The sequence below is a fragment of the Bufo gargarizans genome, chromosome 2 (assembly GCF_014858855.1).
Source record: "Bufo gargarizans isolate SCDJY-AF-19 chromosome 2, ASM1485885v1, whole genome shotgun sequence".
Lineage (NCBI taxonomy): Eukaryota > Metazoa > Chordata > Amphibia > Anura > Bufonidae > Bufo > Bufo gargarizans.
Window position 1 is genome coordinate 177,193,570 of NC_058081.1, and position 27,641 is coordinate 177,221,210.

The 27,641-nt window shown below is 42.4% G+C and overlaps 1 protein-coding gene across 2 annotated transcripts in view; it reads right to left on the reverse strand.

The window, feature by feature from the left end:
• The window catches only part of LOC122927662 (threonine--tRNA ligase 2, cytoplasmic-like), a 63,132-nt gene extending 57,354 nt beyond the window's left edge, over nt 1-5,778 (reverse strand). For both annotated transcript variants that reach the window (XM_044279721.1, XM_044279720.1), the window contains exons 1-3: nt 5,693-5,778; nt 5,480-5,526; nt 5,005-5,349 (exon numbers count right to left, since the gene is read on the reverse strand). In XM_044279721.1, coding sequence (XP_044135656.1) covers nt 5,005-5,277 — 273 coding nt within the window. In that variant the 5' untranslated portion in view covers nt 5,278-5,349; nt 5,480-5,526; nt 5,693-5,778. The remainder of the gene's footprint in view (nt 1-5,004; nt 5,350-5,479; nt 5,527-5,692) is intronic.
• Between the last annotated feature and the right edge of the window lie 21,863 nt (nt 5,779-27,641).

Consider the following 27,641-nt stretch of genomic DNA (forward strand, 5'->3'; position numbering starts at 1 on the left):
CACTCTACGCCCCGCTGTGTGGCCGTACAGTAGTGTACGGCCACATATTGGGTGTTTCTGTAAACGGCAGAGTCAGGGTAATAAAGATACAGTCTTGTTTGGCTGTTAACCCTTGCTTTGTTAGTAGAAAACATGGGTTAAAATGGAAAATAAGGCAAAAAAATGAAATTTTCCAATTTCATCCCCATTTGCCAATAACTCTTGTGCAACACCTAAAGGGTTAACGACGTATGTAAAACCAGTTTTGAATACCTTGAGGGGTGTAGTTTCTTAGATGGGGTCACTTTTAGGGAGTTTCTACTCCAGGGGTGCATCAGGGGGCTTCAAATGGGACATGGTGTAAATAAACCAGTCCATAAAAATCAACCTTCCAAAAACCATACGGCGCACCTTTCACTCTACGCCCCGCTGTGTGGCCGTACAGTAGTTTACGGCCACATATTGGGTGTTTCTGTAAACTGCAGAGTCAGGGCAATAAAGATACAGTCTTGTTTGGCTGTTAACCCTTGCTTTGTTAGTGGAAAAAATGGGTAAAAATGAAATATTAGACAGAAAAATGAAATTCTCAAATTTCATCCCCATTTGCCAATAACTCTTGTGCAACACCTAAAGGGTTAACAACATATGTAAAATCACTTTTGAATACCTTGAGGGGTGTAGTTTCTTAGATGGGGTCATTTTTGGGTGGTTTCTATTATGTAAGCCTCGCAAAGCGACTTCAGACCTGAAATGGTCCCTAAAAATTTAGTTTTTGTAAATTTCAGAAAAATTTCAAGATTTGCTCCTAAACTTCTAAGCCTTATAACATCCCCAAAAAATAAAATATCATTCCCAAAATAATTCACACATGAAGTAGACATATGGGGAATGTAAAGTCATCACAATTTTTGGGGGTATTACTATGTATTACAGAAGTAGAGAAACTGAAACTTTGAAATTTGCTAATTTTTCAAAATTTTTGATAAATTTGGTATTTTTTGGTGCAAAAAAAAATATTTTTTTGACTTAATTTTACTAGTGTCATGAAGTACAATATGTGACGAAAAAACAATGTCAGAACGGCCTGGATAAGTCAAAGCGTTTTAAAGTTATCAGCACTTAAAGTGACACTAGTCAGATTTGCAAAAAATGGCCTGGTCCTAAGGTGTAAAAAGGCTGTGTCCTTAAGGGGTTAAAGGGAACCTGTCATCAACTTTATGCTGCCCTCACTCAGAGCAGCATAAAATAGTGACAGAAATGCTGATTTCAGCAATGTGTCACTCATGAGCTAAAAGTAAGTGGTTGCGGAGAACCACCATCATAATCATTGCAGCCCAGGCCTTGAGAAGAGTCACATTTACCTGAGAAGAGTCAGTTATTTATAATCTCCTGCTCTCCTGCCCATCTGCTGATGATTGGCAGTTCTCCTATAGGGAGAAAAGTAAGGAGAACACTGTCAGTCAGTCATCAGCAGATGGGTCGGGGAGAGCAGGAGATTATGAATAATTCTGACTCTTCTCAGGTAGATTTGACTCTTTTCAAGGCCTGGAGGGCCCAACACTAGCACCCCCACTGATCAGTTCATGAGAGCTCTGTGTAACGCCCCAGAGGTGCATTACCACCTTTTACACCTCCTCGCTATCTCATATGGTTAATATAATGTCATCTATGCACTTATTTCCAGATCCTGCAGAATGTGTATATTTATTTCCATGTAAGGCTACTTTTACACTAGCGTTCGATCGGATCCGTTCTGAACGGATCCGCTCATATTAATGCAGACGGTGGCTCCGTTCAGAACGGATCCGTCTGCATTATAACTTAGAAAAATTTTGTGAAAGTAGCCTGAAAGTGTGTGAAAGTAGCCTGAGCGGATCCGTTCAGACTTTACATTGAAAGTCAATGGGGGACGGATCCGCTTGAAGATTAAGCCATATGGTGTCATCTTCAAGCGGATCCGTCCCCATTGACTTCCATTATAAGTCGGAACGGATCCGCTCGCCTCCGCACGGCCAGGCGGACACCCGAACGCTGCTTGCACTGAGCGGAGCGGAGGCTGAGCGCTGGCAGGCGGATGCATTCTCAGTGGATCCGCCTCCACTGAGAATGCATTAGGGCCAGACGGCTGCGTTCAGGGCTGCTTGTGAGCCCCTTCAAACGGAGCTCACGAGCGGACACCTGAACGCAGGTGTGAAAGGAGCCTTACTGTTATGTGTGATGCAATGTGCCTGGGTTAACAGCAGATGGCGGCAGTTATGGCAGAGCTAGTTTACTAGTTTACCTGGAATGGAGCCTCTCCTCCCTCTCTAGAGAGGGCTAGAATGGAAAGAGTTTAGTTAGTGAAGGTCAGTGTGGAGTCTACCCCCTGCCAAGGGAGGTTGTGCTGCAGGAGTCCTGCCTAAGCCTGCAGAGCACCATTAGCTCTGTTGGACCTGGAGGCCCAAGCTACAAGCCTCAAGAACCAAGGAGAGACAGCTCCTTTGGATAAAGAAAGCTAGAGACAGACCAGATGATAAAGTTAAGTTGCAGCATACAGCAAAGGAAGAGTTCCTATTTAAGCCTGTTACCACAGCAGAGTCAAAGTAGCAGAGCAGATTGTGTTTGCCTGCCAGAATTCATGCCAAAGCCTGCTGGTGACCAAGATAAAGTTGAAAATTGTTGCCTGATGCAAGTTTATTCAAGTAAAGCTGTTTCCAAGTTCATCACAAAGTCTGGACTCAATTTATTTCATCATCCCCTTCACCAACCTCCCCCTTTGCTGCAGCAGATGGTCTACGCCTGGGGTTCCAGTGTATCCAAGTAGGAGCACTGTGACAAGTGCAACACCACTAATAGACATTAGGCCACCCTACACCACTCTGGCATTCCTACCCCGGGTACCATCATATCACTAAAACGGGGCCTTGTGCCCTCGTTGCTGCAATGCAACTGGTGTCACAGCAAACTATTACAACACCTTTAAGAGACCCCTTGCGGACCGCGTGTCCTTGCTGCAACTGCATCCTCCTCAATGCTTACCTGCTGGGCGCTGTGTACATTGTAGCGGCAGTGCTGTGTAATTACAGTGGTTTGTACCATTCAAGTGAAGGAGAAGGAGGAGTTGTAATTACACTGCTCGTTGCTGCAATGTCGACGAAGAGCAGGTAAACAGTAAAGAGAAGGAAGCGCTCATAGGTGGCTGTGTTCTCTTCAAAAGCTGATCAGTGGGGGTGCTGAGAGTTGCTCCCCCTCCAATCTGATATTGATGACCAATCCGGAGGAGGAGGGGTCATCAATATTAAATCAGACATCCCTTTAAGGCCTCGTGCATACGACAGTTGCCCAGCCGTGCCCGTATTGTGGCCAACAAAAGGCCCCGCAATCCAACAATGGGTCTCCAATCCGAAGCTGTGGTGCGGAACGGAGGCACGGAACCCCACATAAGCACTACAGAGTGATTCCGTGTTTTTTCTCTCCGTGCCTCCGCACTGCAAAAAAAATAGAACTTGTTCTATTTTTGGGCGGTGCGGACAGATCACAGACCCATTCAAGTTGAATGGGTCTGGATCTGTCTGTGAAAACTGCAAATAGCTATCCCCAATGGATGGAAAGTGGCTGGGCAGCGGCCGTGTGCATAAGCCCTAAAACAGAAATTCACAAGTGATCATTTTAGCAATCTCATAACCAGACACGTACTGGAGGACCACTATCTCGGCAGGTGAGCTTACAATCTAAAAGCATATAGAGATACAATATAGTGAGAGAACGTGCAAGGTGACAAACTGTGTGATATAAATCACATTCTGGGGTTGATGTGATGGAGGAAAGTTCTGTATGGTGAATGGGTTTAGAAAGAGCATTAGAGGGTTCTTGGTGGTGAGGAAGACATTTCCAGAGAATGGATGCAGCATGAGAGAAGCGATCAAAGAGGAAGACAGAAGAGGATCATGTGCTGGAAGCAGCCTCCACAGGAGAGAAAACCTAAAGATTTGGGAAGAAATGTAAGATTGTGCAGCATAAGACACAGATGAAGAAGAGAGGAAAGGTGGAAAGTGTGAGGAAGTCAAGATTGTAGCAGAGCAGTGGGAGGACAATGTGGAGCACATGCAGCAGTAGTGTTAATAGAGTCACACCTGAGAGAGGAGAAGCCACAGTAGAAATCTTTGTGGCAAGCAGTTTACTGACCCCCGAGTCTGACAGGTTAGTGCTGTAAATGATGCACACAGGTCATTGCTGAGTTTGAGGTCTGGGACAAAAACCAGATATACTATAAATGCGGGAAGATGGGGGCCCATTTATTAAAGCTCGTCTGGCGTAAAAATAGTCGCAGAGGGCATTTTAACACCAAGTACGAAAGATGGGCATGATTGGGGTGTGTCAAATCACAGCTAATTTACTAGTCGAAAATCTACACCAGCCAGGGACTGCTGGGACAGGGCATGGACTGCCATATATGCGCCTAATGTATGACAAGGTGTATGTCTTATCATAAATTAGTCATATACCACGGTAGCGCAAGAGGGACAACTAAAACTTGAGTAAAAGCCACCCTAGTAAATGTCCCCTAAAATGTTTAGGCTATAGGTATAAGAAGAAAATATACATATTACGATGGCGCTTCAAAAACAATTCCTTGGAGGAACATTCACAGTGCAGCATTCAGGATCCCCATCATTGTCCCATGAGCCAACTATACACTACAGCCAGGATCAGCAACCTCCAGCCATGGTGAAACTACAACTCCCAGTATGCACACTTGCTTGGCTGTTCTCAGTGCTCCCATGGAAGTGAATGGAGCATGCTGGGAGTTACAATTTCACCACAGCTGGAGGCTATGTAATGGAGACCCTGCTGGGAGCCCTGGCACCTCCAGTAGGGTATATGTGAATGTCAGCATGGTGTGTGCCTGGAGCACACATGGTTAGCAGGCAGAATCCCTAGCACTATATATGGAGGACAATGGAGGGTAAGCAGCCCCCTCACACACACGACTGGCAGGTGGCACCGAGGGCCGCAGAATTCCCTCAGGCTCTGGGCAGCGCTTACCTCTCCTTCATCCAGGGGCATAGCCACACCCTGCGGCCCAGCCAGGTTCTCGTCGGGCAGTGGCGTCTCCGGTTCCTCTCGTAGGATGCGCTGCAGGAAAGCTATGCGGTACTTGAGCTTCTCATTCTCGGCCCTCAGCTGCTCCAGCTCCGGGCTCGGGTTCTCCTGCACGGTTCCCTGCGTGCCGAGGTCCAGGAGGCGGCCGATCTCCTCATTCAGCTGGCGGATCTCCAGCTCCTGCACCGTCAGGCGGTCTGCGATCTGGGTGGTCATGATCCCTTATGGACGGAGAGCGACGGGGACAGTTGCAGACTTGACACACGCCGGCTGGATCGGAGCAATGCTCTGCAGAGATTGGAATAATGCTCTGACTAATCCATATTTGCGAGTGCAAAGGGGGGGGGGGGGTTGGGGACATGGTGTTATGAACCCACTATTTACATGCACAAGTATTACAGTTATTTTTATTACTCACCTGGACTCAGAGGGAGATGGTACTGGCAGAAGACACCACTGGAGAAACTTTAATGAAGGAGACAGCAACGGATGATCACGTGAAGGTATCCATAAAAGAAGAGAAAAGACCGTTACTGCGCACTCAAGTAAGTGGCAGTGAAGAAACATAACCTGCACTTACAAGAGAATGGAAGATTTACTACGACAATTAATTAAAAAGGCAGAAACTTACGGTGGGGAACAGTCGCTCTGCAGCTGTCTTCAGCAGGAACAATCCAGACTCTGAGCCTGCTCTGCAATCAACTAATCCGGTCTGCGCACCAGCCTTATGCAGGAGCACAGAGCCTGACACAGAGGATGACATCATCGCTGTGCTCGCACCACTCTCTCCCCTGCCAGCAAAAAGAGCTAGGAAGGAAATGTACTTGTATGAGGTCTTATTTTTTGCAGGACAAGTTATAGTTTTTAATGCACCATTTTAAGTACATGTAATGATTGATTAAAACCAGCCGTTTAGCTAAAAAAACGTTGTTTACGTCAGTAAAAACACGTATGGGTGGTCACTAAGGGGTTAATGACACTTCTTTTAATACAGATACCTTATCTGCTGACAAGGTACATTTATTTAAAGAATTCATTTCATTCATGTCCAACAAAGATACTATCAAAAATCCTATTCCTGTGTGGTCTTCCCCAGGCAGACAATCGGATATTGATAGAGAATGACATATCCTTCAGCTAAAACAACCCAAATCACAGGTAAAGACAGATGTTTTGTCCCATTATTAGAAACCAGCAGCGGCATAACAGAAACTTCAGTAAAAGAAATGATTCCCTGACAAATATTTCCTTTGGGCTTTCATCTTCTAAGCCAGATAAAAGAAAAAAATTGGAATAAAAAATTCATTGATATTTTTTTCTCTCCTCCCATCGACAAAAGAAACGTTAAAATCTATATATATAAAAAAGGACGGATAAATGTGTGTGTATGTTCCGCAATCACTGAAAAACGCAACCATCAATTTCAACAAAACTTCGTATACACATCCTGTGGGGGTCACAGCCAATACAACCTGCAGGTCTTTCTCTTCATATCCCAACTGCCCTACACACGGTCAGATGTTCCTTATCAGCCAATAGAAGCTCGCAGGCCCCTAGTCTCCACATACACACAGTTTTACTCCAGGTTCATAACAACCCAGCCATCTTTCTTCACTAGGGCTACATGACAACATGTGTCACGCGACACATAGGGCACAACTACACTGCTACATGTGTCATGCGACATTGATGTTGCACCAATGTCGCGCGGCAATTTTTATAATGATAGTCTATGGTGTTGCACTGCGCCATGTGACACGCGACAGTCGCTGAAAAATGCATCTGCTGGGTCCTTCTGCTAGTCAGACAATAAAGATGAGGATGAGAGAAAAAGAATTCAACAAAAATCTTTCTTTAATCGGTTAGAAGCCTTCGGCATGTATTCAGCAGTTATAGGTGAGAAACATCCAGACCTCTGTTGTGGATTGTTTCATCATTTAGATAGCATATTGGAAGCTTACAAAATTTCGGAGGTACCGCATGGTATGAATGTCTTTCCGTCAAAAACTTGCAGTATATCCGGAATTAAATTGAGGGGCAAAAGACGTCGGCCTCTGGATTAACCTTATGTTACCACAGAGGTTGAATCTTTTTCGTCAGCAAATTCCCAGGAAAGGAATTTTCTTAGCATATAATGAATCAGTATGGAGATGGCAAACAATTGTAAATACAAACATGAGTGCGCCTGAGTCACCCAGCAACAAAATGTTATAAGAAACCAAATTGGCAAAATGAAAAAATAATGAACCCAATAGAGCAAGTGACCTCACTGATCATACCAAGAATCATTCAATGTTTAAACTTCTATCCAAACAGAACGATGGCCCGAATAGTAATTGATAGTTTCTCAATTGGTTTTTACATACCTTCATTTACAGGTTCTGGTTGTTCTTTTGTTGACAACTTGAAATCTGTAAATAAAAATAAAAATTTAGAAAAAATAAAGAAATTCTTGAAAATAGGGTAGCAGGTCCATTTAAATCCCCTCTGTTCAAAAATGTTAAAATATCCCCCTTGGGGCTAGTCCCAAAAAAGGAGACGAATAGTTACCGGCTTATTCACCACTTATCATATCCTAAAGACCATTCATTAACCCATAGGATACCAGCGCCGTACAAGTATGGTACAGAAAAGTGGGTCCGAAATCCCAGCGCCGTACATGTATGGCACTATGTATATCCGGTCCCTGAGCAAAATCGCTCAGTGATCGGGGTACGATGGCTGCTCTGCACGGCAGGCAGCCATCTTTCCTACGGGCACAGGGTGGTTTTTCTGACCCCCTACAGCCTCGATCGCTGCTATTGGCCGGTTTCTGCAGACCAGCCAATCGCAGCTCCGGATCATTCATGGAGCTGCAAGGGGTTGGTACAGGGATGACTGGTGCTGAACTAGTCAGCACCAGTCTCCCCTGAGGTCAGGAGGGGGACACCAGTGTTTGGCGTCTCCTGCCAGCGCTGCGATTGGCTGCAGCCAGTCATTCTAGCTGGTGACTGCGTGCAGAGAGGTTCTGTCCTTTTCTGTGCTGCTGTTGGCTTGCTGGGACTTGTGGTGCACCGGCACTGCTATTTAACCCTTTCCTGCTCAAAGAAGAAGGAAGGAAGAAGAAAATCTGGAATTTCTGCAGATTTTTTTTTCATTTGCAGCAGTTCCAGATCCCTAAACCACCCTCCGTCCCTGTCCCTTGCAGAACACTGTATTGAATTTTTATACTACAGTTTTTGCACGCACGCACGATCTGCGTGTGTGCTGCAGAACACCGATCAGTAGTGTGCTCATTTGCTTCTGCATCTGCACGTTTTTCTTGTTAACATTTTTTTTATGTGTGAAAAAAGACCCACATTAGTGGTAGTTATATATATAAATATAAAAATATATATATTTATATAAATTTAAGTTACTGTCATTTTTGCACGAACGCACCATCTGCATACGTGCATTTTACAACCACTGAGCACCGATCAGTAGTGTCCATTACTGATCGCGTCTGCTCAGTTTGCACTCCAAGTTTTATTTTGTGCAGAAAAGCCCTTTTTTTATTTTATTTTATTTTTTTACAAAAAAAATTCTCCTTTTTTCTCCTAAATTTTATTTCAAATTTATTACAAGCCCCTTCACGTGTGAAAATACAACATACACACCCCTCACACTAAATAAAGGTTTACACATTTCACACCTTATACCCCAATAAAATAAAAATGGCCCGTCCATCCCGACGAGTATACTCAGCTGAAGAGGCATACGCCATGCTTGCCTCCGATACCGAGTCTGCCAGTGAGGGAGAAGAGGAGGCCACTTTCCTCTATCCTCTCATCATCATCATCTTCCGCTGATGAGGGACCCTCTAAAAGGTGCCCCAGGGTAGCAGCAGAGGCAGCCCCCCAGAGTGAACCGTTATGGACCCCACCCCCTGACAATTATCAGCCCCAAATTCCTGAGTTTGTGGGCAACTCAGGAATTCAGGTAGATTGTGCGGGCTTCACAGTAATTGATTTTTTTAAAATCTTTTTCTTTGAAGATTTTTTAAATTTGATGGTAACCCAAACAAATTTATACACCCAGCAATTTATTTCCCAGAACCCCACGTCGTCATATACGCTAGACCCGAAGGTTGGACCCCAGTAAATGCAGCAGAGATGATGACCTTTTGGGGGCTCTTACTGCATATAGGCGTTGTTAAAAAACCAAAGAATAAGGCCTCATGCACACAACAGTTTTTTTTCACGGTCCGCAAAACGGGGTTCCGTTGTTTCGTGATCCGTGTCCGTTTTTTTTTCCGTGTGTCTTCCGTGATTTTTGGAGGATCACCAGACATGAAGGAAAGTTACAAAAATGTTGTTTTGGTGTCCGCCTGGCCGTGCGGAGCCAAACGGATCCGTCCTGACTTACAATGCAAGTCAATGGGGACGAATCCGTTTGACGTTGACACAATATGGTGCAATTGCAAACGGATCCGTCCCCCATTGACTTTCAATGTAAAGTCAGGGTATATTTTAACTTGAAGCGTCCCCATCACCAATTAATTTAAAACTGGGGAGGGAGGGAGGGGGGTCTGCCCCCTCCTGCCTGGCAGCATCTGATCTCTTACAGGGGGCTATGATACGCATAATTAACCCCTCAGGTGCGGCATCCGAGGGGTTAATTGTGCGGATCACAGCCCCCTGTAAGAGATCGGGTGCTGCCAGGCAGCAGGGGGCAGTCATGTACACAGTTCTTAGTATATTCTAACTAGAAGCGTCCCCATCACTATGGGAACGTCTCTGTGTTAGAATATACTGTCGGATCTGAGTTTTCACGAAGTGAAAACACAGCTCTGAAAAAGCTTTTATGCAGACAGATCTGCGATCCGTCTGTGTGAAAGTAGCCTACGGACGCGGATGACAATCTTGTGTGCATCCGTGTTTTTTCACGGACCCATTAACCTGAATGGGTCCGCAAACCGTTGTCTGTCAAAAAAATAGGACAGGTCATATTTGTTTTACGGACAGGAAACACGGATCACGGACGTGGATGAACAACGGTGCATTTTCCGAGTTTTCAACTGACCCATTGAAAGTCAATGGGTCCGCAGAAAATCACGGAAAACTGAAAAACGGACACGGATGCACACAACGGTCGTGTGCATGAGGCATAATCAGTATAGGAGTTGGGATGTCTTGTATCAAACTCCAATTTACAGTAATACCATGGCCCATAATCGATTCCAATCAATACTTAAAGGGGTTCTGCACTTTGTTTTAACTGATGATCTATCCTCTGGATAGATCATCTGCTTCTGATCGGCGGGGGTCCGACACCCGGGACCCCCACTGATCAGCTTTTTGAGAAGGCAGTGAACCATTCCATTCAAGTGAACAGAGCTTAGCCCCACCCACACTAGTTGATACAAGTCGTGACGTCACTGAGCCAGCGATAAACAGTGAGAAGGCCGTGGCACTGCTGGGGCGCCGCTGCCTTCTCAAACAGCTGATCGGCGGGGGTCCCGGGTGTCGGAACCCCGCCGATCAGAAGCTGATGATCTATCCAGAGGATAGATCATCAGTTAAAACAAAGTGCAGAACCCCTTTAAGTTTTTGCATTACAATGATAATGCACAGTGCCCACCCCAGAATGATCCCGCATTTGACTGTTCTGTCTGTTCAAAATTAGGCCCGTCCTTGACCACTTCAAACCAAAGTTTTCAGAAGTGTACACCCCAGAATAAAATGTCTGCATAGACGAATCCTTATTACTTTTCAAAGGGAGGGTAAGATTCCGCCAGTACCTGCCCAGCAAGCAGGCAAGGTATGACATAAAACTGTATAAAATCTGTGAGAGTAGCTCTGGGTACTCTCACAAGTTCCGGGTTTATGAAGGGAGGGTTACCTGGACTGAACGCCCAGAATGCCCCCCGTCCTAGGAGTTAGTGGGAAGATAGTGTGGGACTTACTGCACCCACTGCTGGATAAGGGTTACCATATATACGTGGATAATTACTACACGAGTCTACCACTGTTCCGGTCACTGACTTTCAGAGATAGTGTGGCGTGCGGCACAGTACGCAAAAATCTGAGAGGTCTCCCTAGATCCCTGGTAGGGCAACCACTAAGAAGAGGAGACAGCCGTGCTATCCTCAGTGAGAACATGTTGGTAGTTAAGTACAAGGATAAGAGGGATGTCCTTTTGCAGACCACCATTCAGAGTAACGCCAGCTCCCCTGCCCCTGTACGTGGTACCACTACCACTGTCCCCAAACCAGACTGCATTCTGGACTACAACAGGCACATGAACGGGGTTGATCTTTCAGATCAAGTTCTGAGGCCACACGAAAAACAAAAGTGTGGTACACAAAGCTGACAGATGGCACTGTACAATGCTTGCTATTTAGATCTAGAGGCCAGACAAGAACATTCCTACAATTTCAAGAGGTGGTGATAAAGGCCCTAATTCTTCCAAACCAAGCAATGGAGGGCCCCAGTACTTCTGCAAGTTACAGTGCCCGAGTTATGCCAGGGCAACATTTCCCTGGAGAAGTCCCCCAAACAGCGAGGAGGGGAAGGACCCAAAAAAGATGCAGGGTGTGTTCCAAAAGGGGGATAAGGAAAGACACCATTTACTATTGTGAAACCTGCCCTGAAAAACCTGGCCTGTGCATCAAAGATTGTTTCAGAATCTACCACTCATCCATAAAGTATTAATTTAATTTCTTCCATGATGTACCCTGTATTTTTACCACCTTATAGCTCTGATTTAGTCTGCATAGCTTACATATCCACTTTTCACCAACCACTACGAAGTACCAAATTGGTACTAACGATGCGCATATTTTTTGCGCAATACATGCAACTTCACATTTTATCAGGTCTGAGTAGATATTACTGATTGGTGTATTGTTGTGACATCACAGCACTATGTCTGTAGCATGTATATATGGACAGCAGAGAAACAGTAATTCCTATCACACTATCTAACACCCTGCACTGGAACCTATCAGCTACACTATATCACTATCTAACCTATACTGATTATCTCCCACTAACTATCTGTATTATATATATGAGCTAACTATCTAATGTAATTGGATAAGGAATAGGATCCAGATGAAAGCACAGAGCACAGCAATGTCACTGCTCTCTCTATCAGAACTGCAAAAAAACTGCTAAAAATGGCTGCTGGGGAGTTTCTTATATAGTAAGGGGTAGGCAACTTTCCTATTGGTTGCTAGGAATGTTGCTATGCTCTGACAAAGGTACTGCAGCCTTCTCATTGGCCCACAAGCAAGAAGGGAGGTTACTGATGGAAAAAAAAATCTAGAATATATAGCACTATAATTTACATTTTTGCGAATTCTCGAAGTGTCGATATTCACGATAAAAATTCACGATTAGAATATTTGCGATTAACACTATTAACTACACTATTCGTCTTTTGATCAAGCATTGCAATTACTAAACAAAGCAGGAAAAAATGCTTTCTTAGCAAAAACAGATATCAAATTGGACTTTAGATTACTACCAGTTAACCCAGAGGGTTATAACTCCCTGGGGTTCCAATTTGAAGGAAATTACTACTATGACAAAGCACTCCCAATAGGCTTCTCACTATCCTGTTTTTACTTTGAGGCATTTTCCAGCTTTTTGCAATGGATGTTACACTGCCTGTCCTCCCAAAAAGTCGCCACCCAAAAAAAAACAAAAAAAAACAAAAAAAAAAATTCGTTGGACCGCCTTACGGCACGCATTCGCTGTGGAATTGTTTCAATAAGCTTCTGCAATGTCACAAGATTTATTTCCATCCAGTGTTGCATTAATTTTTCCCCAAGATCTTGCATTGATGATGGTAGAGTCTGACTGCTGCGCAAAGCCTTCTCCAGCACATCCCAAAGATTCTCAATGGGGTTAAGGTCTGGACTCTGTGGTGGCCAATCCATATGTGAAAATGATGTCTCATGCTCCCTGAACCACTCTTTCACAATTTGAGCCCGATGAATCCTGGCATTGTCATCTTGGAATATGCCCGTGCCATCAGGAAAGAAAAATTCATTGATGGAATAACCTGGTCATTCAGTATGTTCAGGTAGTCAGCTGACCTCATTCCTGGAGCACATACTGTTGCTGAACCTAGACCTGACCAACTGCAGCAACCCCAGATCATAGCACTGCCCCACAGGCTTGTACAGTAGGCACTAGGCATGATGGGTGCATCACGTCATCTGCCTCTCTTCTTACCCTGATGCGCCCATCACTCTGGAACAGGGTAAATCTGGACTCATCAGACCACATGACCTTCTTCCATTGCTCCAGAGTCCAATCTTTATGCTCCTCAGCAAATTGAAGCCTTTTTTTCTGCTTTCCCTCACTGATTAGTGGTTTTCTTACGGCTACACAGCTGTTCAGTCCCAATTCCTTGAGTTCCCTTCACATTGTGCATGTGGAAATGCTCTTACTTTAACTATTAAACATAGCCCTGAGTTCTACTGTTGTTTTTCTTCGATTTGATTTCACCAAACATTTAAGTGATCGCCGATCACAATCATTCCGAATTTTTTTTTCCGGCCACATTTTTTCCTTGAATACAATGGGTCCCCACTATCCTTCCAGTTTTTAATAATGTGCTGGACAGTTCTTAACCGAATTTTAGTAGTTTTTGCAATCGCCTTAGATGTTTCCTCTGCTTGATGCATGCCAATGATTTGACCCTTCTCAAACAGACTAACATCTTTTCCACGACCACAAGATGTGTCTTTCAACATGGTTGTTTAAGAAATGAGAAGCAACTCATTGCGCCAGTTGGGCTTAAATAACTTATTGCCAGCTGAAAGATAAATGCCCATGCAGTAATTATCCAATAGGAGGCTCATACCTATTTGCTTAGTTGAATCCAGGTGGTGACTTTTTTTTTGGACAGGCAGTGTAGAAAGTCATTCAGTCAATCCAGTCTTGATTTCATTATCAATTTGGCACAATGAATTCCGAAATAGACATATTTTGCCATAAACTGTTACATGGGCTGCGTATACAGCAGCATGGAACAATTGGAGGAAATTTTGTTCCGCCAACGATATAAAGGTATTAGATAACAAGATTGTACACAACATCCAATTCATTGCAGACTTATTTAAAAAGGGCCGTAAAGCCGAATACAAAAAATCCTAGCTGGTATTTCATTTTTTCAAAAAATTTACAACACTGAACCTATTACATCAAATTTTTTACTCAAACAGATAAATAAAGGTATGAAAAGATGTAATACTAGCAATAATAAAACCAGGTCAATCTCATTAGAACTGCTAAATATCAAAATCCGTATTAACAAGAGTATAGAAAAATTCATAGGATCAATTAAGGGTAAAACTTACAGACATGTAGAGTTGGAAGGATTTGTCAGTGGATATATACTATCTGAAATTGGTTTAGATATACTTAATGTTGGATTCCAAAATGTTATTGAAAGTGGTTGCGTTGCCTTTTAGCCATGCAGCTTTGCTATATGGCGGTATGGGGTAAAGTCGCCCTTGTGGGCAGACTAATTGTTGTTGGTTTTTCATATATATTAATTGTTTGGTTTTAACAATGGAGTTTTAAGGTAATAAGTAAAGATAACATTAGGCACTGTGGCCAATTATATTCCACTAATAAACTTTAATATTTCTTCAAGATGTGTCTAATCTATTCACTGACAAAATGGATAGCTCATAGTTGTGTTATATGACACCATGACTAATCCATATTTGTGGATACAAATAGGGGGGACATGGTGTCATAAACCCACTAGTTACATGCGCAAGTATTACAGTTATTTTTATTACTCACCTGGATTCAGATGGGGATGGTACTGGCAGAAGAAACCACTGGAGAAACTTGATTGGATGAGACAGCAACGGATGATCACTTGAAGGTACCTATAAAAGAAGAGAAAAGACCATTACTGCGCACTCAAGTAAGTGGCAGTGAAGAAACCCCCTCCCCCCCCCCCCCCCCCTTTTATCCCTTGAAAAATGTCAGGGTGCTAAGTATGGGGTAAAGATCACGGACAAATCTAAATTTCCCTCGGGAGCAGGGAAACAGAGAAAAAGAGCGCACAATAGGGTAGTATGTTCAAACACCAGATAAGAATGTCAGAGTGAGAAATATCCAAACTCACCTTATAGCGTTGTGCTCCGGCAGGCACAACGCTACTGTAGACTTAATAGAAACAAGACCTTTTAAACCAGGTTTGCAGCCGCAGATTTTAAGATCTCTTGGCTGGGATGTCCAGTCCCCCAAAAGAATTCGTAGGTAAGGAAAAAAGAAGTTCTGCATCGGCGCAAATTCACCAGTGAGAGCGGTCTTAATAGATAGATTATTTTTGTTTTAATAAGAAACAACGCGTTTCGGGGATGAAAGACTCCCCTTCATCAGGTTTCACATACACATAACAAATATTACATTATTTATAGATAAATTCTTACAAAAAAACGCCAAAAGGATGCACCTGGGTGACGCCCCCCTGTGGGAGGGGCCATCACCAGTTGTCATCTACACTTAAAATTTTTCTTCATATAAATAACATTGGGTAAAAGTGGCTGTAAACAATTCCATATATTCTGTATAAAATCGCATTGGTACCATATTAAAATCCTTCACTGATCGTTTCTTTGCTTGCAGTGTATCGCATATTGCTCCCGGTCATGTGATCGCTAGTATGAGCGTCACATGACTCGGGAGTCCGGAAGTGTTAGTTAGTTCACGCCGCTCCCGTCTGACTAAAGGAAGAGAGGGCGGAAGTAGCGATACTAGGATCGCTTGAACTGCGCATGCCCACGTCAGCTGGCGGCTTGGATCACGGGCGGAAGTAGCGATACTGAGATCGCTCGAGCGGCGCATGCCCACGTCAGCCGGCAGCTCGGTTGTCACATGATAGCATCTATGCGGTCATGTGACCTATTTGTCTTGTCGCTCAGACCTAGATCATACTGGGAATCTATTCATTTTCATAAAGCTGGGTGGAGCTTATTTAGAAGTATATATACTTCTCAGGTCAGAGTGCGCTCTGTACGTCCTGACGCTGGTGACTTCTCAGGTGACTGCAGTGCAGGCCCTGAGAAGAGAGCCAGGACAGGGAGACTGGCAGCAGGAGAGGTAAGTTACTTTATTATTTTACAGTCTGATATGGAGGTCTGACTGGGGGTCTGGAGAGGTCTGGAGTGGTCTAATGGTGAGTCTGGAAGTCTGACTGGAGGTCTGACTGTGGGTCTGGAGTGGTCTAATGGGGGGTCTGGAGTGGTGTGAGTGGGGAGTTTGGAGGTCTGAAAGTCTGACTGAGGGGGTCTGAAGGTCTGACTGGGGGGTCTGAAAGTCTGACTGGGGGGTCAGAAAGTCTGACCGGGGGGTCTGGAGATGTCTGACTGGGGGGTCTGGAGGGGTCTGACTGGGGGTCTGGAGAGGTCTAATGTGGGTCTGAAGGTCTGACCGGGGGTCTGGAGAGGTCTGATTGGGGTCTACAGGTCTAATTGTGGTCTGATTGGGCGTCTGGAGGTCTAAAAGGGGTCTGAATGGGGGTCTGGATGTCTAGTGGGGGTCTGGAGGTCTAATTAGGGTCTGGTCTGAGGTCTGATATTGGGTCGGGGTCTTACATGGAGGTCTAATGTGGGTCTGATCTGAGGTCTAAAACTGGGGTCTTATATGGGGTCTGACATAGAGGTCTAAAGGGGGTTTGGTCTGAGACGGGGGGATCTCATTTAGGATTTCATATAGGGATCTGATCTGAAAGGAAGGGGGTATTTTTTGTACTGGTGCACAATATAAACACCAGTGCAAATTTGTATGTGTAAGGACCCTATGGGAAAACACCTAAAAAAAAAATCCACACCCAGAGCATGCTTTGGTATAAAAAATATTATTGACCCCAAAAAAAACGCAACTCAAGGTTGAAAAAACACCACTGCAATTAAAGGAATTGTACAAGAATCGGGGGTGGTAAGGGGGTTTGGCAAATCCAACCACTTGGCCGGACATATAAAGGGAAGGTTACCTACCTGTTTCCTGGCGCTTGCTTCCATCGTGAAGGTGAGGGTAAATGCTGCTTATCTGGTTGTGTGGTGGCAGCATGCTTATTGAAAGTGGTAGGTTTTCCTGAAGAGGTGAGTTTTCAGGTTGCTTTTGAAAGTTTGGATGTTGGCCGAGAGTCTGTTGCGCTGGGGTAGTGAGTTCCAGAAGATTGAGTATGCATGCAAAAAAATCTTGTTGATGATTGTGTAAGGAACTGTAGAGGAGAACAAAGAAGGAGGTCTAGTGAGTATCAGAGGGGACAAATTGTGGATGGCCTTGTTATTATCTTCAACTGAATTCGCTGGGCAATTGGAGCCAGTGAAGGGATTAGCAGAGGGTAGAGACAGAGGAGAAACAAGGGGAGCGGTGAATTATCCAGGCAGCAGAGTTGAGGGTAGATTGGAGCGGTGTAAGAGTACTAGATGGGAGGCCACAGAGGAGGATGTTGCATTAGTTCAGGCGGGAGATGACAAGGGCGTGCACTAGCATTTTAGTTGACTCAGGGTTGAGGAGTTGAAGTCAGCAGGTGGAGGTAAGGGTTTGTTCATGTGGTTTGAAGGACACAGCTAAATCAAATGTTATCTCAAGGCAGTGGACCTGTGAGGCTGGGGAAAGCATGCAGAGTGTCATCAGCATAAAGATCATATTAGAAGCTGTCTCAGGTCAGATGTATAAATGAAAAAAAGGAGGCGACTCAGGACAGAGCCTTAAGGGATACCAACAGAGTTTGTTATGAGAAAGTGGTGTATGATTGGAAAAAGCTGAAAGCTCTTTCGGTGAGGTACAAGGAGATGCAGGAGTGGGGCAGATCTCTGATACCTAGGGAACAGAGGGTTTGCAACAGGAGAGAGTGATCGACTGTGTCAAAGGCAGAGGACAGATCAAGAAGGAGGAGATCAGAGTAATGATGTTTAGCTTTTGGAGGTAGCAGAAAATTGGAGACTTTGGCTAGGGCTGTTTGAGTGGAGTAATTGGGTCGGAATCCGAATTGTAACAGATTGAAGAGTGAGTGGAAGGATTGGTGGGAGGACAGTTGAGTATAGGTGTGATGGTGTCATGTTTAAAAGAGGAAGGGATGACACCTTCGGCTAGTGATAGGTTGAGGAGGTGGGTTAGGGCAAGGATAACTATAGTGGTTAGGTAGAGGATGAGATTGAATGGGATTGTATCAAGGGCTTGGGTGGTGAGGTGTGATTTGGAGATTAAGGTGGAAAGCTTTTCCTCAGTGATGATGGTAAATTGGGTTATATGGGAAGAGCACAAAGTAGTTGTGTAGGGGGGTTGTGGGGATTGTTAGTTAAAGGGGTTTTTCAGGCTTTTAATATTGGTGACTTATCCTCAGAATAGTCAGATAATGGTCAGCCGGCACTCTGTCCAGGAAGCGTGGTGCACGTGTCCGAGATCCCAATCCCGCATGTATTAGAGGAAGAGACTGGCACTCACTTGGTCTTCTGCAAACTAAATCTTTTATTCGTCACATATAAGATACAATTTCTGTGACGCGCGTTTCGGCTCACAATACGAGCCTTTCTCAAACAGATATGGCATACACATGATACAATGTACACGATTTAAATAGACCGCCAAAGCAGAAATGACATCAAGTAACCACAGTGATCAATTAAACAAAAAGAAGCAAAAACAGAAACACGTGAGGAAACAGCCCAACTGCAGCAGCATCAATCAAGACAACATTACTTAGAAAATATATGAAATTCTTCAAAAATTGAGACAACTTCCAAGTCAGATGATGCAGTTGGGGGTTCATCACGTTTTCTGGAGAAAAAAAAATTATAATAATTTTTAATACATAAAATGTAGGAAGTAAAATACACATAATAAAGGAGTTTGGAAATTACAGGAAGCTATTCAGATCATATTCCCGGTTTAAACCCATGGGTTCTAGTGTCTGCAATATGTGAATCACGCCTTTTTAACATTTTAATCCTGTCACCCCCTCTGCGTGGTTGTGGCACATGTTCGATCATTTGAAAACGCAATTGTGCGATATTTTGATTGCAGCGATCAAAGTGGTAGGGAATCGGTAGGAGTAAATTCTTTTTTCGTATGGTCGATTTATGTTTCGAGAAGCGATCCTTCATTCGCATGGAGGTTTCTCCTATGTATAGGAGTCCACATGGACATTTCAATAGATACACTATGTAATTGCTATTACATGTAATAAAAAACCTTAACAGGAAATTGCTTGCCCGTATGGGGATGTGAAAAGTATTCCCCTCTAATCACGCTCAAACAATGTATACATGTGTTTCAGGACACATACTATCAGCAGTGCTGTGGGACCGCGATGGGCTCAAATGCCGCACCGCCATACGAAAATTCTTACATGTCATGGTTCGAGGATAAATATATCTACAGTAATAAACTGTTTAAATTACATTGTATTTTTTGGCGAAGATTCGTTGATGAAGTGTTTTGCGTGTGGCGGGGCGGCATTCGATCCCTTCGTGATTTTGCTGATTATTTAAACTCGATTCGGCCTGAACTTCAGTTCACACTGCACTATGATATCCATGGAATTAGCTTCTTGCATACCCTTGTGATCAAGGGTGAGAATGGAGCAGTGGAAACTGATCTATATATAAAAAATACGGATAGGAATTCCCTTCTCCACTTTTCTAGTTATCATCCCCGTTCAGTCAAAAAAGCACTGCCCCCTTCTCAATTTCAGAGGGTTCGCAGGATTGTTGCTAGTGCAAGGGTCAAAGAAAATCGTCTAGATGAAATGTCAGTGAGATTCGAGAGTCGAGGCTATCCCACTTCACTGCTGAATAGTGAGAGAAGAAAGGTCATTTCTTTGGGCATACCCCTCTGTGGAGGAGTTTAAAAGTTCTCCTTTAATATGTTATAAGCGCAATAAAAATATTCGCGATAAGGTGGTAAGGGCTGACGTGGGCAGTGGCCAAATCGAGAAGCGACAACATACTTTGTCTACTCCAAGTAAGGGCACATTTCCCTGCTTGGGATGTATACATTGTTCGAGCGTGATTAGAGGGGAATACTTTTCACATGCCCATATGGGCAAGCAATTTCCTGTTAAGGTTTTTTTTTACATGTAATAGCAATTACATAGTGTATCTATTGAAATGTCCATGTGGACTCCTATACATAGGAGAAACCTCCATGCGAATGAAGGATCGCTTCTCGAAACATAAATCGATCATACGAAAAAAGAATTTACTCCTACCGATTCCCTACCACTTTGATCACTGCAATCATAATATCGCACAATTGCGTTTTCAAATTATCGAACATGTGCCACAACCACGCAGAGGGGGTGACAGAATTAAAATGTTAAAAAGGCGTGAAGCCTATTGGATTCACATATTGCAGACACTAGAACCCATGGGTTTAAACCGGGAATATGATCTGAATAGCTTCCTGTCATTTCCAAACTCCTTTATCATGTGTATTTTACTTGCTACATTTTATTTATTAAAAATTATTATTATTATTATTTTTTTCTTTTTCTTTCAGAAAACGTGATGAACCCCCAACTGCATCATCTGACTTGGAAGTTGTCTCAATTTTTGGAGAATTTCATATATTTTCTAAGTAATGTTGTTTTGATTGATGCTGCTGCAGTTGGGCTGTTTCCTCACGTGTTTCTGTTTTTGCTTCTTTTTGTTTAATTGATCACTGTGGTTACTTGATGTCATTTCCGCTTTGGCGGTCTATTTAAATCGTGTACATTGTATCATGTGTATGCCATATCTGTTTGAGAAAGGCTCGTATTGTGAGCCGAAACGCGCGTCACAGAAATTGTATCTTATATGTGACGAATAAAAGATTTAATTCGCAGAAGACCAAGTGAGTGCCGGTCTCTTACTCTAATATTATCCTCAGAATAGGTCATCAATATTAGATCAGCTGGGGTCCAACACCTGGCACACACAGCTGATCCGCTGTATAAAAAGAAGGCACGTCCTGTGAGCGTGTGCCGTCTCCTGTCCCTCTTTCTGCTCACCACTGCTATATCGACAGCAATCAGGAAGAGAGACAGGAGATGGCGCATGCCTTCTCTTCATACAGTTGATCGGCGGGGTTTCCGGGTGTTGGACTCCTGAGGATAGGTCATCAATACTAAAAGCCTGGAAAAAACCTTTAAGGCTGTCTTGGATTTTGCCAATTTTATGTTTGAAATACGTGGCAAAGTTTTCTTCCAAGATGAGGGGTGTGGGAGAGGACACTGGGGGACGGGGTAAAGAGTTAAAGGTACTAAATAATTGTTTGTGGTTGTGGGAAAGAGATAATATAAGAGTAGTAAAATAGTCCTCTTTAGAAGAGGTGAGTGCAGACTTAATATAGCTTGTTTGTATGTGATGAAGTCTTCCTTGGAGTTGGGTTTCTTCCAACATTGTTCTGCGACTCTAAAAGCTTGTCTTAGTTTTTTGTCTGGTAAGTTTTCCAGGGTTGTCGGTTGATTTAATGGGTTCAAACGAGTCAAGGGCTGAAGTAATTATGGTGTTGTAGAAAGCAGCAGCTGTGTGAGCATAGTGAAGGGAAGATGTGATGGACATCTATTAGAGAGAGTCAGAGAGTATGAAAATAGATAAATGTTTGAGAATCAGAGAGAGTGGATGAGAATGCAAGAAGATTGTAGTCAGAGTGGGGGAGGAGAGGTAGGTGAAGACAAATTCTAGTGTGTGTCCACCTCTGTGGGTGGCTGTAAAGGACCATTGTGTAAGGCCAAAGGAGAAAGTAAGAGATAGGAGTTTGGAAGCAGTTAAGTGGCATGTGTCAATAGAAATATTAAAATACTCCATGATAATGTTAGGGATATTGGCAGAAAGAAAGTATAGAAGCCAGGTATTGAAGTGGTCAAAAAAGCCAGCAGCAGGGCCTGATGGATAATAGACGATGGCTACTTGGAGGTTGGAGAGAGAGCAGATACGGCTATAGTGAACTTAAAAAAGGTATGTTGACAAAGGTTGGAGATCGGTTGAAGGAGCAGTTACCTGATAGGATGTGAACCCACTGTGCCATGTGTCCTACCTTATCTGAAATAACGGACAGAAATGGCTAAAACGGATGTGCATAACTGAGCATAACGGATTGTTAAAATACAGGATCCATTTTTGGGTTGTTTTTTGTTCTTCTGACGGATCAGAAAAACGGAAAATGAAACGGTGATATGAACCCAGCATTAGCTAGGTAATGAAGGGGCAATTATGTATTTTGAGGGATATGGAAGCGACAATGGTGACTACAGTAGAGAACATATTTAGTTGTTTAAGATGTAAAGGAAAAAGATGAAGAATGTGTATGGGTATTGGTGATACCTTCTCTTCACTTCTAGGTCACATCCCGGTATAATTTCTACAGTACACTTTAATGGCTATGTACACCTTTGGAGACATTTTTTTATTTATTATTGCACTTATTATTGTATATTGCACTATATTGTTGTGCTTATTTTGATTCAAAAAATATTTTTTCAATTGGTATTTATTAAAAATATGGAATTATTTTTTGTTAACATACCTGAGATGCTGTAGTAGCAGCCTGTGGATTTTTCGTCTTTTCCGTCATCTGGGGAGCAGACGGACTCCTTATTTCTGCTCTCTGACCTTATAAACACTTATCAAAGCTGAATCCTTATCTTACTGATAAGAATGTGGCTTAACCTCTTAGGGACATATGATGTCCTGGTACTTAAGGACACATGACGTACCGGTACATCATGTGTAGTTCCGATCACAGCGGCGGGCGGTGATCGGAACTGGGTGCCTGCTGAAATCAATTAGCAGGCACCCTGGGACAATGCAAGGGGGGGTCCCATCAATTCAGACCTGCGGTTTGCTGCATTTACGGGTCGTTGCGGCGGTGTCCATCGGGTCCCCGTGCTGCTGTAATGGGGACCCGATGGCATGGAAGGCAGCGCGATGTCTTCCTTAGGCATCGGCGCTGCCTTCCGGTGAAGAGCCTGTGATATCCAGCCCCCTGGATCTCACAGGCAGGAAGCTGTATGAGTAATACACACTGTATTACTCATACAGCCAATGCATTCCAATACAGAAGTATTGGAATGCATTGTAAAGGGGATTATACCCCCAAAAGTTGAAGTCCCAAACTGGGACAAAAAATAAAGTGAAAAAAAAATTGGAAAAAATAAAGTTTTCCCCCCCAAAAATAAAAAGTTTCAAGTGAAAAAAAACTAAAACTTAATTTCCCCCAAATAAATTTAAAAAAAAATAGGGAAAAAAAGGAGACATATTAGGTATCGCCTGCATCCGTATCGACTGGCTCTATAAACATATCACATGACCTAACCCCTCAGATGAACACCGAAAAAAATAAAAAATAAAAACTGTGCTAAATAAACCATTTTTTGGTCACCTTACATCGCTAAAAGTACAACAGCAAGCAATCAAAAAGGCGTATGCCCACCAAAATAGTACCAATCTAACCGTCACCTCATCCCGCAAAAAATGAGCCAAAAATGAGACAATCGCCCAAAAAATAAAAAAAACTATGGCTCAGAATATGGAGACACTAAAACATCCTTTTTTTTTGTTTTAAAAAAGCTGCTATTGTGAAAAACTTAAGTAAATAAAAAAAGTATACATAATAGGTATCGCTGTGTCTGTAATAACCTGCTCTATAAAAATATCACATAACCTAACCCCTCAGATGAACACCATAAAAAAAGTGTGAAAAAAGCCATTTTTTGTCACCTTACATCACAAAAAGTGTAATAGCAAGCAATGAAAAAGTCATATGATCCCCAAAATAGTGCCAATCAAACCTTTATCTCATCCCGCAAATAATGAGACCCTACCTAAGTTAATCATCCAAAAACTGAAAAAACTATGGCTCTCAGAATATGGAGACACTAAAACATGATTTTATTTTGTTTCAAAAATGATATTATTATGTAAAACTTACCTTATATGTATACTTTTTTTTATTTATGTAAGTTTTACACAATAATATCATTTTTGAAACAAACAAAAAATCATGTTTTAGTGTCTCCATATTCTGAGAGCCATAGTTTTTTCAGTTTTTGGGTGATTATCTTAGGTAGGGTCTCATTATTTGCGGGATGAGATGATGATTTGATTGGCACTATTTTGGGGTGCGTATGACTTTTTGATCGCTTGCTATTTACACTTTTTGTGATGTAAGGTGACAAAAAAGGCTTTTTTCACACAAAAAAAGGCTTTTTTTTTCATCTGAGGGGTTAGGTCATGTGATATTTTTATAGAACAGGTTATTACGGACGTGGCGATACCTTATATGTATACTTTTTTTTATTTATGTATCGCCACGTCCGTAATAACCTGTTCTATAAAAATATCACATGACCTAACCCCTCAGATGAAAAAAAAAAAGCCTTTTTTTGTCACCTTACATCACAAAAAGTGTAAATAGCAAGCGATCAAAAAGTCATACGCACCCCAAAATAGTGCCAATCAAACCATCATCTCATCCCGCAAAAATCATATCCTACCCAAGATAATCGCCCAAAAACTGAAAGAACTATGGCTCTCAGGCTATGGAGATACTAAAACATGATTTTTTTGGTTTTAAAAATGATATCATTGTGTAAAACATACATAAATAAAAAAAAGTATACATATTAGGTATCGCCGCGTCTGTAATAACCTGCTCTAAAAAAATATCACATGACCTAATCCCTCAGGTAAATACCGTTTTTTTTTTCCAAATATTCTTTATTATTTTTCATATAAATTATCATTTACATTTAATTATCCATTTTACAGTGCTTTTAATACATTCCCTCTATTTTCCATGTATTAAACAACTTATCTATAATATACATAATTATAATATTCCCACCCACCCCACTGCTTGTATAGACAAAATAAAAAATAAAAATAAAAAAGAGGCCCACTTTTTCTTGTTCTCTCTCCTCTCCCCATCCCCCCCTCCGATCCCCCATCTCAAATCACTTTAACCATTTCTGCCAGAGTTCGTCGAATCTAGCATTTTTTTTCCCAGATACTAAATGGAACTTTTCTCTCACAAGCGAAATTTTGACCTGGTTCTTCCACTCCCTGACCTCAGGGGCCACGCCGTCCCTCCAATGTGCTACAATACATCTCCTCGCTTGAAATAGAAGCTTGGTCGCTATCTCCTGATATTAAAAGGGGCCTATCCTATCTAGTTTCCCCAATATGCACATTTCAAATTCCCAGGGGACTCTAAATCCATGTTGTTCATATATTATTTTGTGCACTTTCTGCCAGAATTTTCTAATCTTCGTACATGTCCATAATATATGGATATCGTCTACCCCTTATTGCCCACATTTTTTACAACTAAACTCCTTGGTTTTGTAATATTGCATTAGCTTTTTTTGGGGAATAATATAAGCGGTATATTATATTAAATTGCATAATTCTATGGGAGAAGTTATTTGAGACCCCATTTTTGGCCCTCATTAACCCCTCCCAAAATTCCTCCCTGTTGAGGCTCCAAAGCATCCTGCCATTTATGCCTTAGGCAGTTGACTGCAATTTTTTTAGTTTTTTGATTTAACAACCTGCCATATATCTTGGATACCAATTTCTTTCCTGTTTTTAATTTAAAGATATCAACTAAGGGGGGTGGGAGGATATCGATTTGTGTTCCTCTGCCTAACGATTCTCAAAGAGCTCGTTTCAGTTGTAAATGAAAAAAACTCAGGTCTTTATTTCCAAATCCACCTTCATTTTTAAGCTCCGGGTATGTAGCTATATCTCCCTCCCGCCATACTTGCCCCAATCTAAAAATGCCATGGTTCCACCAAACCTTCTGTTCAATTGATTTCAATTCTGTAAGAAGTATATTATCCCAAAATAAAGTATCTGTATGTATCCTACTCTGAGACCACAATTCTATTACTTCTTTATAAGCTTTAGTCCATAGCTCAAATAGTAGTATTTTACTGCTTTAATGCTGTGACAAAATATCAGTTTCCACTATTTGAAAAATACTGCATTTATCCAATTTTTTATTAATACTTGCCACCATGTTTTTATATCTTTGTGAGTTACTCCATATTATCATATTTCTAATGTGGCCGGAGAGAAAATATAGCTCCATATCCGGAGCTGATAATCCTCCCTCCTTCTCTCGAGTCTGCAATATTTGTGCTCTTATTCGCTTTTTTTGCAGCGCCATATTAAGTCCGCTAGTAAAGAAGCTATTATTTTGAAGATCTTTTTTGGAATTATTATCGGCGCGTTCCATAGTATATAATTAATAGAGGGTAAGATACACATTTTCACCAGTGAAATTCGGCCTGCCATTGAAACATGTAATTTTTTCCATACTTCTATTTTCTTCCTAATTTCTTGTATTTTGGGTATTACATTTAACTGAACATAATCTTTGGAGTTGGGCGTTATTTGGATCCCTAGGTATTTTACTGGTTCATCTGCTCCCTTGATTTCCAGTTGTCCCGGTATTAACCCATTCAAGGGGTCAATCGGGAATACACGCCGACTTAGACCAATTTATATTAAGTCCAGCATATTTTTTCTTCATAGGATCCATACCTAAAGCCTTCGATATCTTTGTCCTGCCTAATCAAATCTGCCAGAGGTTCCATAGCTATAGCAAACAGCAGGGGGGAGAGGGGACAACCCTGTCTAACCCCCTTGCATATGGGTATACCTTCGGAATGTACTCCGTTCAAGATCACCTTCGATGTTATATCAGTATATAAAAGTTTTATCCAGGAAACAAATATATGCCCAAATCCCATTTTCTTTAGGGTTGCCATTAGAAAAGGCCACTTTATAGTATAGTATAATGTCTTAGTAGTTAAAACAGAAAAAAGATGTATTCAGACAAATGTCAATGCAATAATCACCTCAATCCAGAATCTGTCTAGCTTGCCAATCAATGGTTGGATTGTGCTTGCTTAACCACGGTAAACCTAGAACCACCGGAACAAGGAGACCCTCCAACACAAAACACAAGATAAATTCTTGATCAAAGTCACACACTTTTAATCTGATATCATGCACCACTTGAGATAAACACTTCTGAGTTACAGGTGCAGAATCAATAGCAAAAATGGAAAAAAAAAAATTCTAATGCACTCGGTGCCAACCCATGCATATGGACGAACTGAGCATCAATCAGGTTCACCCTGGCCCCGCTATCGATAAACACCTCAATCCCCACAGTTTTTTACTCTAGTGCCACCTCAGCAGTCAAGAGAAATTGGGTACTACCAGTCAAAGACAAATGCACATTTCCTGACTCTCCTCTCACCTCTCCAAGAGTCAGATGAGAATTAAATGTCCCTGTTTTTTCTTTTTGCTGTTGAATATATGTACATACTCTGATAAAATGTCTTCTGTCCGCAGAAAAAGCACACTGCCTTCCTATTACCAGTATGCTTAAAAGCGGATCCAGGAGTAGCTCCCCCTAATTGCATGGTTTCGTCAACAGACATAAACCCAGGAGTAGCTTCACCCAAAGTCTCAGAGGAGTACGATACATCATGTGATAGTACGTCCTGAGAGTGGGGGCCCTTAGATCTCTCTCAGGCGTCTATCAATGCGTATAGCCAGAGACATAGCAGCCTCCAGAGAC